The sequence below is a fragment of the Spodoptera frugiperda genome, chromosome 19 (genome assembly GCF_023101765.2).
Source record: "Spodoptera frugiperda isolate SF20-4 chromosome 19, AGI-APGP_CSIRO_Sfru_2.0, whole genome shotgun sequence".
NCBI classification, from domain to species: domain Eukaryota; kingdom Metazoa; phylum Arthropoda; class Insecta; order Lepidoptera; family Noctuidae; genus Spodoptera; species Spodoptera frugiperda.
In genome coordinates, this window is record NC_064230.1 from 3,540,403 (window position 1) to 3,557,683 (window position 17,281).

At 41.0% G+C, this 17,281-nt stretch overlaps 2 protein-coding genes across 2 annotated transcripts; both read right to left on the bottom strand.

The window, feature by feature from the left end:
- Nucleotides 1-10,918: 10,918 nt before the first annotated feature.
- Nucleotides 10,919-12,066, bottom strand: LOC118280849 (zinc finger protein 782-like). The gene is given in 2 exon segments (XM_050700635.1): nucleotides 10,919-11,803; nucleotides 11,805-12,066. Coding segments are annotated over 2 exon segments (1,131 nt in total). The 5' UTR covers nucleotides 12,051-12,066.
- Nucleotides 11,975-16,965, bottom strand: LOC118281151 (histone-lysine N-methyltransferase PRDM7-like). Its single transcript, XM_050700973.1, has 8 exons — nucleotides 16,844-16,965; nucleotides 16,187-16,268; nucleotides 15,456-15,532; nucleotides 14,805-14,898; nucleotides 14,370-14,476; nucleotides 13,610-13,755; nucleotides 12,550-12,671; nucleotides 11,975-12,305 (listed from the first exon to the last, which is right to left on the bottom strand). Exons 2-8 carry the CDS (start codon nucleotides 16,266-16,268, stop codon nucleotides 12,073-12,075), a joined length of 861 nt encoding a protein of 286 aa, XP_050556930.1. The 5' UTR covers nucleotides 16,844-16,965; the 3' UTR covers nucleotides 11,975-12,072.
- Nucleotides 16,966-17,281: the final 316 nt, after the last annotated feature.

Consider the following 17,281-nt stretch of genomic DNA (forward strand, 5'->3'; position numbering starts at 1 on the left):
AGGGCGAGTAACATAAGCCATAGTCTTTTGTCCCTTTTAAGTATCGAAATATTTTCTTGACAACATTCCAATGTGTTTGATTATAACTATTCAAATAGCGACTCACCAGACTGACTGCATACATGATGTCAGGCCTGCTTACCACTGCAAGGTGCATTAGTGAACCGACAGCTTCTCTATATTGTATGTTCTTGTCTGGTGTTTCAGTTCCCTTTTCTAGAGTTGTATGCGGGTCAACTGATTTGGTGGGACATTCAAACCTTCAGGAACTCTCATATAAATGTCTTCTTTCACATCTCCATATAAAAATGCAGTCTTGATGTCAAACTGCATCATTGCATATTCATGTTGAACAGCTTCTGAGAGTAAGACTCTTATTGAATCATATCTGACTGTTGGAGAGTAAACTTCAGTGTAATCAATTCCTTTTATTTGTCCACATCCTTTAGCACATAGCCTTGATTTAAAAACTGACCCATTATCTTTTATTCTGAAGACCCATTTACAGTCAATTAGTCGTACTCCTTTTGGTTTTTCCATTAAACTCCAGGTGTTGTTCTTTTGGTGTGCACTTAGTTCTTCATTGATTGATTGTTTCCATTTCTCAGCATGCACATTGTCACTGGATATTGCTGCAGCATAGGTTTCTGGAACATCATATTGATCAATTATTTCATCTGCACACATATATGTATTACCTTGCATTTTGGCAGTCCGCATTCTAGATCTAGTTGTTATGTTTCGTTCTGATTCCATTTCCTCAAGTGTTTCATCTGGTTCATATACAGATCCATCATCTGATTGGTAGGAGTCTTCAGTGCTTTCAGATGTTGTGTCATTATTAGTCGGGCTTTCATTTTCAATTTTTGATTCGGAGACCGACTCAGATAATGGCATAGCTGCATAATCTCTCTTTACAGAACTTTCAATAAAAATTGCATCTCTGCTGATTAAAGCTTTTCTTGTCTTTGGATCAAAGAACCTGTAGCCTTTTGTTTCATTACTATAGCCCACAAAAATCATCTTTATTGCCTTTGGATCCCACTTCTTGGCTTTTTCTTTAGGGGTGTGAACCATAGCTTCACAACCAAAAACTTTTAAATGACTAATATCCGGCCTTTTACCACTCCATTTTTCTTCTGGTGTTAAATAATCTAACACTCTTGTCGGGCATCTATTTGTGATATATGCTGCTGTTGTCACTGCTTCAGCCCAATATTGCTTTTGTAGTTTTGCGTTAAGCAACATGCATCTTGCTCTTTCTAATAGGGTTCTATTCATTCGCTCCGCTAAACCATTTTGTTGAGGGGTGTAGGGGGCGGATGTTTGATGAGAAATGCCAGACCTTTTAAGAAAATGCTGAAAATCATTGCTTAAATATTCATTCCCATTATCAGTACGGAGTGTTTTTATATTAAAACCAAGTTTATTTTCCACTAAGGCTTTAAATTCCTTAAATTTTTCAAACACTTCTGATTTCTTAGTTAATATGTATATAAATACCTTTCGAGTGAAGTCATCAATGAAAGTTACAAAGTAACGAGCACCTCCAAGGGATGATACCTCCATGGGTCCACAAACATCCGAGTGGATGAGTTCCAGTGCATTTTGAGCTCGTGATCCCTCAGTAGGGAAAGGTATTCTTGATTGTTTTCCTTGAAGACAAGAAATACATATTACTTTTTCTTTATTTTCTAGCTTAAATCCAGAGCTTTCTGTTAATTTATTCAAGTCTTCAAAGTTTAAATGGGCCATTCTCTGATGCCATAAATACCAGTCATTTTCTTTTGTTACAGATGTGTAGGCAGGCATACTATGAGTATTTAATTTGTACATATTATTACTCATCTTTGCAGTGGCAACTTGTTCATTATTTCTGTTTGATATTTTACAACCTTTCTCATCAAATTGTACTTTACATCCATTTTTAATAATTTGACTGACAGATAAAAGATTGGTGGCCAAACCAGGAATATAAAGAACATCCTTTACTTGAATTGTATTCATTTTGCCATTACTGCCAATCACATTTAAATTTACTTTGCCACAAGATTTCACTAAGAGTTTCTTGTCATCTGCCACTTTTATTGTATTAATCGGTGGTGGTATTATATCATATAGCCAGTCACTGTGCATCGTCATATGCATTGACGCACCAGAGTCTATAAACCATCCATTTTCATTGTTTTCAGTAGCAGATAGTACTGCCACATAGTTTCCACTTTGATCCGACTGTTTCTTCTTATGCCAACAGTGTTTACTTACATGTCCATATTTATTGCACACAAAACATCTTGGACCTTTACTTTTAGATGTTTTCTCTGTAGCTTGTTTGGCAACCTGTAACTGTTTCCCTTTGTATTTATTCACATATAATGCACTACTTTCAGAGCTTCTTACATCTTGTAATAGCTTAGTCTTCACAGAATCAGCAGTTATTGCCACACCAGAGCTTTCGAGTGCCATAATCATTGGCTGGTAGACTTCAGGTAAGCCAGCTAGCAATAGCGTACCAAGCCATTCATCATTTACATCGAACTCAATATTTCTTAACTTGTGTGCTGTTGATATACTTAATCTTGTTTACATAGTCTTCTATGCTCTGACAAGATTCTAATGTTGTGGTTATCAGATCTCTCAATAAGCCAACCTTTCGTGTCAATCCTTTATCATCAAAAGCTCTAGAGAGGTTATTCCACACCTCCTTGGCAGATTTCGCTTCTTGTATATGTACATAGTTGATAGGATGTACCAATAAAATTATTTTTGACTTAGCTTTTGTGTCAAGTTTGGGGTCAACTCTTTCTTCCGCTGTGACGCATTGCCACAAATCCTCGTGCTCAAGATACGTTTGAACGGCGAATCTCCACGTTGGATAGTTCTCTCTTCCAGTCAGTTTTTCAATCAGTGCCATCGTGTTTGTAGAAGACATTTTGCTGATGAAGAGTTCGGAAGAAAAACAAATGAGTGTTGACTTTAAGGTTATGATTATTCGGAACTACATTTATTACGGATTCAATGAAACTTTTATATTCTTTTACATTGTTTTATACTATTAAACAATTTTGAGAAAGCGATCAGGTGGCCTGGGCCCATAACCTGATGAATTTATTAAATAAAAGATCAAAGAAATTTATGTAGTTTAATAATCGAAACGAGATACCACAGATAACAAAGTGTCAAATTGTCTATAACTCAGCATAAGGTTGTATTAATCATAAAGTCAAATTTTAACATTTCAACAGACTGGTAATTAGTGAACGATATTAGTGATTGTACTCATGATTACAAATAACTTTCCCGAAGAAACTTTTTTGTATACTCATTAGTTTTAGTTTTATCACAATAATAAAACAAAATTTCCAAATACCTACTAGGTAGTCTTCCGATAACGCGAGCACAGGCGCCTTACTACTACAGCTGATCATGCGAAAGCACGCAAAATTTCGTTTTGTTACTCAAACTATTTATGATAAGAATAAAACTAAGGATCCAAAAAAAGACGTATCATGAGTACAATTTCCGTGTTTAAATATAGGTCACTAATTACCAGTCACCCTATATACACAAAATTTTATATATTAAGTAATGCAGTCAATGCAGGTAAGAAAATAAAAATTGATTCAGTACAGAGACAGTAACCATTGGTCGGCTACTGAGTCCACGAATGGTTACAGAAGATATGGCTTCGTTACAAAGCGTACAATTTAGTATAACAATAGCTACTGTCTCTGTACTGAATCTATCTTTGTTTTCTTACCTGCATACTAAATAGGTTGACTGTGAATACGTTTGGTGTGCAAATAATACAAGATGATATATTAAAATGTGTATTTATTTTCAAAAAGGTAACATAAATAACAATAGGAAATTAAAATTCAATAGATAAGAACAAGGAAAACTAAATATTTCCTCGAAATTTTAAAAAGACTGAAACTAACAAACAAAATTCGCATTGTTGCGTAAAACAAAAACAAAAAATCGAATCCACCATTTTATAAAAACAAAAAAGTATTTCTTATATACTTTAAGAGCGCAACATAAATATTACTACTTATTACTTATAATAAAAACTAGTTGTTCCACGCGGCTTCGTCTGCGTGGAATATTGACTTACAATAGAATTTAGGATTTTTTTAAAATAAAATAGTTTAGTTTAAAATAAAATTGTATTTTTTTCCCTAAAATAAACATACATCAGCTATAGCCACTTATAAAATCAACTAATCCCATTAAAATCGGTCCAGCCGTTCTAGAGATTAGCTAGAACAAATAGACACAAAAAATTACCAAAATGTTATTTCGGTATATGTATCGTACGTATATTCATAATATTATGCATGTATTAAAACGGTTATTTCAATATTACAAATAGACACTCCAATTTTATTTATTAGTGTAGATAAAATAATACCCACTTTTAAAGAACAAAAATGTTATAATAAGTAACTTAATAAGAAAGTACATGTTTCATATTCTTTATACCATGCCGTACCTACTTGGCTAAAATTTTAAACTTACCTAACTGTGAAAACATGCGTCTAAACAACATTTTTAAATACCTAAACTATTAATAAATTATAATTATAATGATAACTATACATTTTTAAATACCTAAACTATTAATAAATTATAATGATAACTATAGATAGACACTAAAACAGCTAGAATTAAAAAAAATAATAAGTTACTATCTAGAAAATAATCGAAAGCACAATAAGTAAATTTCTACAAAGTCAAATAATACTCAAACTGCCGCACTCAGAGACATTCAATGATTACTTAAACTATTCCTTAGTAATGATTTTGTTCCGAAAACAATTGCTAAGTACTGGGTTAAGTAACCATTAAATGACTCTGAGTACGGCGGTAAGGTAACTAAACTTAACTAAAGAAAATTATTTCCAAAAATTAGATATTTAACTTATGTTAACAGGAAATGTAAAATATTTTTCTGGTTTTAATGATAAAAAAAATAATATGTATATAAATCAAATCGTACACACACTTATTCGAATTCTTAAACCCTACCTAAATCACAAAAGCACAATGTTTTATACATAAAATAAAATAATAAATATCGCCATGCCTTTTATACACGATGGGATAAGCAGAGGTGCACATTTCGGCTCGTTATGCCCTGTACAATACAATGTGCACCCACTTTTCTTACCATTTGTGTTATATGTTTCATGTAATAGGGGGTGAGCCTATTGCCCATGAATACTGATTGAACCTATGAATTTGGTTATATGAAATTTGTTTTCGAAAAACCGAAAATAAAACCAGTAATACTTTGCCCGACCCGGGAATCAAACCCGAGGCCCTTGTTCAACACTTGCTGCCACATTATAATGTGTGTATAGAGGAAAGCTTTAAACTATTAAACGTCACGCTACAATCAATAGGATATGAGCAGAACGGATGAAACGGCGCTTGTTAAGTACATTTGCTTGAATATCTATGGAAGTGCAAACATTTTTTTTTATGGAATAGGTGGCAAACGAGCAAACGAGTCATCTGATGGTAAGCGATCAGCCCTGCCCATGGACACCCGCAACACCAGAGGAGTCACAGGTGCGTTGCCGGCCTTTTAAAAAGGAGTATGCTCTTTTCTTGAAGGCTTGAAGGTCGTATCGGTTCGGAAATACCGCCGACGACAGCTCATTCTAGGTACATTTTTGCTGAGTTCAAAACTATTTTATAGAAGGCAGCACTCATATTTTGCTATGTCAGTACCCTTAGTATGGTTGGTTTATTCGAGCCGGCCAATCAGAGCGCCGAACGCGCTCTCATTTCGATTACTTTAAACGTAAAGCAAACTCATACTAGGGGTCCCTAGGTAAAAGGTACAGCTCCATACAGCGCCCGCTCTATAAAGCTGAAGAGTTTGTTTGTTAGTTTATTTTCACGCACGATATTATTAGCGTGTGAAGAATTTAAAGCAGTAATGTTATAACTTATAATAATGAATTTGCCTAACCTGGACATCAAACACGGGACACTTCAACAGTCTCCTCAACACACAGATCAAAAATTTGCTCCAACTTCATTCACAACTTAACCTGTCTTTGAACCAACTTAATATATCTAGGAACCCCTTTTAAATTTTAAGGACCCGCTAAGATAGGTGATAATTATTGTCATTTTAATTTTCCACTAACCTTTATCTGCCGTACTCAGAGTCATTTAATGGTTACTTAACCCAGTCCTTAGCGATGGTTTTCGGAAAAAAAAACGTCACTAAGGAATAGTTTAAGTAATCATTAAATGAGAAAGGCCAAGCATCTACGCCGGTTGTGTCAGAGTTGCCAGCGGTATCTACACCCACTGTATTGGTACCGAATAGACAAACCGCGAAAGCAGTTTCCCAAGAAACTTGGTCGCTAGTGGTAGGCCGTAAAGCCAAAAAAGTAAAAACGCCGCAACCTGCTGACCTATCTGCTCAGTCACGTATCCACTCTGTGCAGAAAAAACAGCGGGTTAAACTGCCGAAGGTTCCTACTTCTGCAGCCATTTCTATATGTGTGAAGGAGGGAGCAACTGTCGGCTTAGGAGAAGTAATGTCAGTGGCAAGGAGACAAATCAACATTGTTGAATTGGGTATTACCACTGACTTATTACGAGAGAAACGTGCCGCAGATGGTGGAATCGTGCTGATGATATCAGGCCAGGACTCAGCCTCCAAAGCCGATGGCCTTGCTACTCGTATGAGAGAGGTTCTTGCTGACTTTGCAGTCGTGATAAGACGGCCAACTAAAATGGCAGAAGCACGGGTCATGGATCTGGACGACGCCATAACTCCAGAAGAGGTTGTTGCGGCTATAGCGAGGGTAGGTGGATGTTCCGCTGAGGACGTCAAAATCGGCGAAATCCGGCGACCACCAACTTCTTTGGGTCACGTATGGGTATGTGGGCCTTTGGCGGCTATGAAGAAACTGGCGTCTGACAAGCGCATGCCATTAGGTTGGACGTCAGTTAGAGTTGAGGTACTGGAGCCACGTCGCATGATGTGTTACCGTTGCTTCGAACCAGGTCACGTTCGGAGTAGGTGCACTAGTGCGACGGACCGGAGCACTCAGTGCTATGCCTGCGGTGGGGCCCACAAGGCTAGGGAGTGTACATCTCAGAATGTAAGATGTCCAGTCTGCTCGGATCAGGGTCGTCCAGCCAACCATCGTCTGGGAAGCAAAAAATGCAACCCACAAAAGAAACGGACATCCAACCAGGCAAATAGATCCCAAGTGACGTCGGCTGCACCACTAGGTGAAGGCCCTCTAGAGGAAATGGACACATCACCTTCCCAGCCCTGAGAGTGCTCCAGTGCAACCTGAACCACTGCCGTAGTGCGCAGAATTTATTCCTGCAAACTGTCGCGGAGTGGTCAGTTGCATTGGCGGTAGTGGCTGAGCCCTATGGTCTCCAGGATCACCCTCGTTGGTTTCGGGATTCCGTTGACTCAGTTGCGATTTACTGGGCTGGTGGAAGCGGTGGGCCTCACTGCTGTCTTTTAGATAGCGGGCAGGGATTTGTCGCTGTAGAGTGGGGACCAATAGCTGTAGTGGGCTGTTACGTGTCCCCAAATATTTCGCTACAGGAATACGAGGCATATCTGGATGGAATTGCGAATTGCATCCGGTGCAAATGCTCACCCCGTCCGGTATTAGTCTTGGGAGATTTTAATGCCCACTCTAGAGCATGGGGTAGTACCCGGGACAGGCCAAGGGGCCACGCAGTACAGGACTGGGCGGCTTCACTCGACCTCCGATTATTAAATCGAGGGTCTGTTCCCACCTGCGTCAGGTGGCAAGGGGAGTCAATTGTAGACCTCACATGGGCGACTCCTTCTCTTGCCTCTAGGATAGTGGATTGGAGAGTGGCTGAGGAAATTGTCACACTTTCCGACCATCGACACATAGTGTTTGACGTAGCGACCAGTCTGGCCGATGGTCGAAGTGGTGCAACTTCAAATCCGCCGACACGACGTTGGGCCCTCAAAAGCTCGATAGAGAAATGCTCATCGCAGCTGCCAACGTCGTTGCCTGGCCAGAAGAGAGTTCGCAGGGGATCTCGCCCGATCCGGAAGGGGAGGCAGTCTGGTTCCGAGATAAAATGGCATCAATTTGTGACGCGTCTATGCCTCGAATCAGGTGCGGTCAGCGTCCGGGAGCGGCTTACTGGTGGTCGGCAGACATTGCGCATTTGCGTTCTGTCTGTCTCAGGCAACGACGCCAATTCCAGCGTGCTCGACGCAGAAGACAGCCGAGTGCTACTGAAGAGCAGATAACCAGAGCCTACCGAGAGTACAGGGATGCAACTATGGCACTCCAGCGCGCCATCTTAGATGCCAAGTCTCGATCCTGGAAAGAACTCCTCGAGGGGCTGAACAGGGATCCTTGGGGAAGACCATATCGTTTGGTCATGGGGAAACTCCGTCCGTGGGTACCTCCCCTTACGGAGACTATGGATCCGGATCTGCTGGAAAGGGTGATAAGCACGCTCTTTCCAGTAGTGAGAGACAGTCCCTCACTGCCCCTACCTTCAGACTGGTCCTCTGACTTGGGGGTAACCGAAGGGGGTCGAGCCGTGCGTCGAATGAGTGTTCGTAATACCGCACCTGGCCCGGATGGTGTTCCTGGCCGAGTGTGGGCTCTGGTTATGCATGCTCTTGGGAACCGCTTGCGTCGACTGTTCGACAGCTGCCTCCAAACAAGCGTGTTTCCCATTCCCTGGAAGGAAGCCGGATTGGTCCTCTTGAAGAAGCAAGACAGGCCCGCGGAGTCTCCCTCTGCATATCGTCCCATCTGCCTGCTCGACGAGGTTTCCAAGCTCTTTGAAAGAGTGATTGCTGAAAGGCTCGTCGAGCACCTGTCGCGTGTTGGTCCCGACCTGTCCGAATGTCAGTATGGTTTCCGGCAGCAGCGTTCCACAATAGATGCGATACTGCGCGTCCGCTCGCTGTCGGATCAGGCAGTTTCTAGGGGTGGGGTTGCGTTGGCGATAAGCCTAGATATCGTCAACGCTTTTAATTCCCTACCCTGGAAGGCAATCAGGGAGGCCCTAGTTCACCATAGGGTCCCTCCTTATTTGCAGAACATTGTCGGGGCCTACCTACGTGACCGGCGCATCCGCTATGTGGGCCGGGACGGTAGCGTTCAGCAGAGGGAAATTACGTGCGGAGTTCCACAAGGATCGGTATTGGGTCCTTTATTGTGGAACCTCGCTTACGATGCCGTCTTGCGTGTCGATCTTCCCGCTGGCGTCCATATTGTGTGTTATGCAGATGACACTTTAGTTATGGCCAGTGGGAATACCTTCGAGGAGACCATCCGGCTTTCAGAACTCGGTGTGGCAAAAGTCGTGGCCTCAATTCACGAACTGGGCTTAAAGATAGCGCCTCAAAAAACGGAGGCGCTCTGGTTTCACAAGCTGCCGAGGACCAGGGAGCCGCCCAGTTCGTCGGTACGAGTCGGAGATGCGCAAGTCCAGGTAGGCAGGTACCTAAAGTATCTAGGCCTAACCTTGGATAGTCGGTGGGGCTTCGAAGAGCATTTCGAACGCCTGGTCCCCCGAGTCGAGAAGGCAGTGGGTGCCCTGCACAGACTGCTGCCTAACATTGGGGGACCTCGAGAAGAAGTTCGCCGCCTCTACGCGGGTGTCGTGCGATCGATGGTCCTTTACGGGGCGCCTGTTTGGTCAGCTCGACTGTCAGGCGTCCGACGCTGTAGAGCGAAAATATATCGTCTGCAGCGGAAAATGGCCATCCGGATCGCACGAGGATATAGAACGGTGTCCTTTGAGGCGGCAACTCTACTGGCTCGCTTTCCGCCGTTGGATATCCTGGCGGATATGGATGCGAAGGTCTATGACCAAATTCGCACTATCCGCCAAAACGGCGGAAGGGTGCCAGAAACGGTGTTCGTCAGGCTGAGGCGGCAGGAAAGGCGACACGCGCTCCAGCGGTGGCGTGAGCGGCTAGAACAGCCGGAGTACTCACGCAAGCGCGTTGTCGAAGCCATTCTGCCGCACTTCGAAGCCTGGCTGAAGAGAGAGGAGCGCGTCTCCTTCAGGCTCACTCAGGTGCTCACCGGACATGGTTGTTTCGGTGAGTACCTGAACAAGATTGGGCGAGAGGCCACGGCAAATTGCCATCATTGCGGATGTAACTTTGATACGGCACAGCACACGCTTGAGGAGTGCACAGCATGGGAATCTGAGCGGCGGGTCCTAGTTGCCAGGATCGGGCGAGACCTGTCTCTGCCAGCAGTAATTACAGCTATGCTGACAGAGGCAGAAAACTGGAGAGAGGTGGCCTCCTTTTGTGAGACTGTAATGTCCCAAAGGAGGCGGCCGAGCGGGATCGTGAGAGGGATCCCACCCGTAGAAGGCGTCGAGGTGGCAACCGCCGCGGCGCCTAACATGTCGATACCTTGTCTATATTATATTGGCAGGTAAACCTTTGGGGTCATGGGCGCATAGAGTGGGGAATCTAGGCGCCCACTCAATGACCTCAAGGAAGACGGCGGCACAGTGGTCACGTGTCGCCGTGCACTATATTGCACAGAGAGGGATAAGGATGACAAATAGGTCTCCATAGAGAAGTGCCTTACGGGCGTTGCACCACGGGGGCTCCGGGGTTGGTCTACTAAGAGGGCCCGGTGCCTCCTTTAGGTGCAGATGGTGGCCACCGGGGAGGTTTTAGTGCGGTAAAAATCCCACACTCCCTAGTTTTTTCCCCAAAAAGCTAGGCGCCTTTTGAAGGTTTCCCCCGTCAACAAAAAAAAAAAAAAAAAAAAAAAAAGGTAATCATTAAATGTCTCTGAGTATTGTCAGTAAGTGGTATTTAACAGTAAAAGTAAGGAGTTGGTTTAGGTGCTACGTTATATGCAATACTTGAAAATATTTAAATATAATTATTTTAAGAACCTTTCTTTTTAACTTTACCAGCATGTATACGCATTATATGATCTTTTAAATTATTACGATATCTAAACCAATTCTCACAAATATCACATTTATACGGTTTCTCACCAGTGTGTGTACGAATATGTGTTTTCAAATAACCTTTATGACTAAAACTACTCTTACAAATATCACATTTATATGGTTTCTCACCAGTGTGTGTACGAATATGATCGTCCAAATTACTTTTTCGGCTAAAACTACTCTCACAAATATCACATGTATATGGTTTCTCACCAGTGTGTGTACGAATATGATCTTTCAAAGTACCTTTTTGAATAAAACTACTCTCACAAATATCACATTTATATGGTTTCTCACCAGTGTGTGTACGAATATGATCTTTCAAATGACCTTTTTGGCTAAAACTACTCTCACAAATATCACATTTATATGGTTTCTCACCAGTGTGTGTACGAATATGATCTTTCAAATTACATTTTTGACTAAAACTACTCTCACAAATATCACATTTATATGGTTTCTCACCAGTGTGTGTACGAATATGTTTGTCCAAAGTACATTTTACACTAAAACTACTCTCACAAATATCACATTTATATGGTTTCTCACCAGTGTGTGTACGAATATGATCTTTCAAATGACCTTTTTGGCTAAAACTACTCTCACAAATATCACATTTATATGGTTTCTCACCAGTGTGTGTACGAATATGTCGGTCCAAATGACCTTTTCGGCTAAAACTATTTTCACAAATATCACATTTATACGGTTTCTCACCAGTGTGTGTACGAATATGATCTTTCAAATTACATTTTTGACTAAAACTACTCTCACAAATATCACATTTATATGGTTTCTCACCAGTGTGTGTACGAACTATGTTTGGTCAAATCACTTTTTTGATTAAACCTTTTCTCACAAATATCACATTTATATGGTTTCTCACCAGTGTGTGTACGAATGTGTGAGTTTAGATGATGTTTAAGACTAAAACTACTCTCACAAATATCACATTTATAAGGCCTTTCTTTAATATTATTATGTTTTAAGCTATGTCTCTCTATATCATGACTATTAATACCTTTAAAATTACAATGTTTACACATAAAATTATCATTATTCATATTAATTGTACATTGTAAAAGTTTAGAATGAATTTTCATTATGTAATTCTTTATTTTTAATAATATTGTTATTTTCAATAATAAGGTCTTTTCGTACAGAATTTATTCGAGGGCCCTTTTTATTTAGAGTTTTTTCGGAAATTACCTTTTCTTCGTCTTTGTTTGTTTGTATGCTGAGCTTGCTCTTGTCCGGCGTTACTTCTTGTATTTTCTCTTTTTGGATGTCCAACTTCGGTTTTTTTGCAGCAGGTGCACCTGTTTTGTTTTACCAATATCTTAAAATATTTTTTAATAAAACTGTACTAACACTTCTTATCTACCTTGATTTTTCTCTTGTACCTATCGTCTCTTGTTATCATTAATATTACACCCGATACAACAATTAAAAACATATCACACTAAAGGTCGTATTGGTACGCAAATACCGCAACGTAAAGTACATTTCCAGAGTTGCGAAAGGGAACTTATTTTTATGATTGTAGTAAGCAGTAAGTCTTACCAAATTTCTGGGCGTATCCGGGCGGCGAGTTATAGTTTCTGAGATTGATATGCAACGTGTTCGCGAACTCACTCCCGTAGAACACCATAAGTTCCGTGAACCGAGGAATTATTTTTATCGTCCTGGAAACAATAATAATCACAGATTAATAATGTAGCTACTTATGTCTAGATATTCTACTTATACACGGTGTAAGAAAAGGGGGGTATACATATCAAGTGCACGGTTTCTAGACAAACGATACGGGAAGTTTTTTTTAAACTCATGTTTTCATAGATAGATTTCATACTGCCTCGTTGGTCGAGTGGTCGCAAGTGCGACTGCCGAACAAGGGGTCTCGGGTTCGATTCCCGGGTCGGGCAAAGTATTACTGGGCTTTTTTCGGATTTGCGAAAATTTCTCGGTAGTAGCACGGAGTCTGGAATTGTGTCCAGGATATGGCAATAGGCTCACCCCCTATTACATGGGACTTATAACACAAATGGTGAAAAGTGGGTGTACAATGTATAGCGGCATTACGTGCCGTAATGTGCACCTCTGCCTACCCCTTCGGGGATAAAAAGGCGTGAAGTTGTGTGTGTGTGTGTGTTTTCATGGAACGAAGTTATGAATTTTTCCAATATTTTTATTTTTATTTTTAATGCGAATTAAAATTAGGTAGATAAGTACTAGGCGATCAGATTTACAGAAGAAATGTTTCGTAATTAGCGAGTGACCCCTGTAGTGTTGTGACACGTTTGTATGATTAATAAAATCAAGAACCATGCGACACCAAGTATTTGGTACCAATTTTTTTTTAACGTATTTTAAGCTGAAACTTTTTGTAGAGATTCTATTCAACCTGTATTCTTCAGTGCTTCTTGATGTATAATATGGGTATTTTGTTACACGCTGTAACCGGTTAACTTAATGATATCGAAACGTTACCGCGTTCGGCACTCTGATTGGTTGATTAATGGGGACGGACAATCAGAGCGCCTCTTCCTCACCCGGTTTACAACACCCACGTGAAGAGTAGGGATGTTGATAAAATTTATTTAAGTAAATGTATTTTACTCACCGATAGTACAGTTGTCCTTGATATTGGTAAGCAAGTAAGTTCTGTTCCTTCCAGTTCCGAGCGCAGTTGACGTAGCGCATCCAGTTAGAACGATTCGCGTCTGCCGCGTCCACCACATGTGAACGTTTGTGGTCACGGTCGTATATCTAAGAAAAATGCATTCTTTTATTACTAACGTAACAAAAAACATATTGTTGTTGTTGTTGACTTTTTGGGAATTAAGAGTTTTGAGAAGATGCGCAGCTCGTGTATGCGATATATTGATAGTAGGGAAACCATCCATAGCCCACAATGCCCACATCCATAGTACGCATATTTCCATACAAAAAGCATAGCCAAACGCATCCACAGCAGTACGCCCGAACCCGTGAACGCGCCTGTGAACGTGAATGCCGCGGATCAGGCAAGTGTCGTTTTTTTGGCAAAGTTCACAGGATGAATGTGCGGGCGCCGGGTGACTGTTTACACGCGCGCGGGCAATCAGTCTCTCCCGCGCTTTCGCGACGAGTGCATCTTCAGTCAAATCAGTTAAATTTAACGTTTAATTTAATTAATTTAATTTAATGTTTTATTGTTTACGTCATTCCATTAATAAAAATAAGTTAAGCCAAAGGATATGGCAGCAACAACACTGACATCCTCGCTGCTCGCCATTCTGGCAATGACTGACACGACGGCGTGCGTGTGAACATTCGTCGGCATTCAAGCAACGACATTTAGCTCTAACCATAATTATTAAACTTATAATAAACATATTTACCTGCCAACAATACATGGAGTCTACCACTTGAGTGCGCACTCCACAATACGGACCGAAGCGCACTCCGCGAGGCAGCGTCAGTGTACTGAATACTCCAAGACCAGCCCCTGAATAATATACAACATATTATACACATCACATCATTTTATTATAACTTTTGTGAGACATACTAAATTAATTATTATGTTATCGGCTTACTCTCGTAACTGTTTGACGAAGAACTCGACTAGTTTCAAGCCATGCTAGAGGCTCATATTCATGAGCAGCATTCCGCGACACACGACGCGGCGATTGTCGCGATGCTACTCAGAATGCTGCTCAAGAATGAAAATGAGCCTCTAGCATGGCTTGAAACTAGTCGAATTCCTCGTCAAAACATTACGCGAGTAAGCCGATAACATAATTAATTTAAAAAAGAAACTTTAAGATACATACCAGGTATTATTGATGGTGCTAGGTGTAGGAAAACGTGAGGAATTGTGAGTGCAGCGCGAGGAACATAAGGCGGGAAGGGACTTTTGGATGGGACCTAAGGAAAGGAAATGTAGTAACTATTTTATTATCAAGTTGAAGAATCCGTGATAGTCTACTAGACCGTGGACCTCCTCTACATTTAAGATTTTGGTTATAAAATTTGGGTCAAAGTTACCCTGTAGCGTCAAAGAAACATGTATTATATTCCATACATACATACATACATATCGTCACGCCTTTAATCCCTGAAGGGGTAGGCAGAGGTGCACATTATGACACGTAATGCCACTGTGTACACCCACTTTTCACAATTTATGTTGTGAGTCCCATGTAATACTTCGCCCGACCCGGGAACCGAACGTGACCCCATGTCCGGCAGTCGCACTTGCGACCACTCGGCCAACGAGGCAGTCTATTATATTACCTATGTAATATAATATAACATAACAGTAAATAGCATAACAGTAAATAACATACTTCTGGACTCGTATTGGTTATAGAATTTGGGTCAAAGTTACCCCTAGGGTCAAAGAGACCCATTCTTACTGATACCTAATATTTATTACTCTCAATTGTTAGTAGGGATAGTTTATATCTAACGTAACGTCTTACCTTGTCATCGGGGACAACGAGCAATGGGCCGTGAATAGCGCAATACTCGTATACGAAGTCGGCGCACTCATCGCAAACTGTCAACAATACATACAACAATACAATATATGTATATCTTTTTATGTTATAAGCCGGTAAACGAGCAAACGGATTACCTGATGGTAAGCAATCGCCGCCGCCCATGGACACCACAAACACTAGAGGCGTTACACCTTTAGGGGTTAGGAATTTAAGGGTTGTTAGGGAATCGGGGATTGTGAAGATTGGGAAGGGGAGGATTAGGAAGATTGGGAGGGGGGTATTGGGAAGATCGGGAAGGGGGGATTGGGAAGATTGAGAAGGGGGTGGGGGGTTGGGAAGACGCATACTAAGTTTTTCTCCTGTGTCGTGGGTGCTTATCCTAGACCCAGAACACTGAACAACTATTTGTAGATCACACAAAGAATTGCTCCAAGTGAGAATCGAACCCGCTATACGTTGCGCAGCAGCCAGTTATCCAGTCACCGCGCCAACCATGCATGAGCTGTGAACTACGTAACGTGTATACCGGGGCTCCGGCTCGAAAAGCAGGAGTAAGAACGAGGTGGTTTTTAGTCAGTAAGAGTCTGACACTCCTATTCGCCTCGCCCAAGGCGGGAGAAATCATAGGATAATTTTCCCGCTCAAAAAAAACAAACATGCAATCATGTCAATTAAATTAATTAAAATAGGTATAATTATAATGCACTTACATATGTACTCGTCGAGACTTGGCTCCTCGGGCTCGTAGTAACTTATTCGCGGCTTTTGCCGCAGAGTGCGACGCCGGTTCATCTGAAAACGCATAGGTAACAATAACGTTGACAAACTATCTGAACTAAGTAATGAGCACTAACTCGATACCTACTAAAACGATCCACTTATATAATCTAAGGTCTTTTTTATGGTACATTCCGGTAAACGAAGACATATCACCTGATCGTAAGCAATCGCCGGCGCCCATGGACACTTGAAACACCAGAGGCGTTACAAGTGCGTTGCCGGCATTTTAGGGGTTAGCAATTTAAGGGTTGTTGGGGAATCGGGGATTGGGCCTCCGGTAATCTCACTCACACAACGAAACACAACGCAAGCGTTGTTTCACGTCGGTTTTCGGTGAGGCCGTGGTATCACTCCGGTCATCTCCCACACTTGATTGAGGTCAGTGGATCAATATAAGTTATATTGGTTACCTACAACTTACAATATCATTGCATGAAACAGTAATTCAACACGACCAAGAAGAGCTCGAAATTAAGAGGACCAAAAATACAGGCGTAAAAATCGCCTTTTTTCTAGACTACGAGTTGTTTAGATGAATTTTCTCTGTAACTAACTATAGATATTAAGAAAATTATAACAAATATTACCTTTCCTCCTCCCTTATGGTACTTCTGCACTATTTTTGTTGTTATTTAGCTACATTAAACACAAATTTCACAATTTATGTTCGTAAAACTCAAGTAAGATTACAGAAATTGAGAAATTCAAGAAACTGACTACTGCGCAGTGTAATCTACGCGAGTAGGCGCGCATTGTACCTATTTTGCCGCCAAATATTTTCGCAATCGCCTTTTAATTTTGGCGCCATTTCATCGTAAAGCAAAGAATGTAAAGTCAAGGCAGCAAAGTATACTATTATTTTTGTTTCTAATTTTGTTAATATAAGATTGTTTATTTGTACGTTATTGCAATTTATTTACTGTAATTATTTATATCATACATTTTGAATTTTTATTCTCCTCAATTAGAAAACAAATTAAAGCATTTTATCATTAAAAGTTAATTAATAAAAACAAGCATTTCCT

Excerpts from the sequence above, each read along its gene's own strand:
- LOC118281151 (XM_050700973.1), bottom strand. The coding sequence starts at position 16,268 with ATGAACCGGCGTCGCACTCTGCGGCAAAAGCCGCGAATAAGTTACTAC. Across the intron at positions 14,477-14,804 it reads AGCACCATCAATAATACCTG|GGGCTGGTCTTGGAGTATTC; the intron begins GTATGTATCTTA and ends TATATTATTCAG. Across the intron at positions 13,756-14,369 it reads ACTCCATGTATTGTTGGCAG|ATATACGACCGTGACCACAA; the intron begins GTAAATATGTTT and ends CATTTTTCTTAG.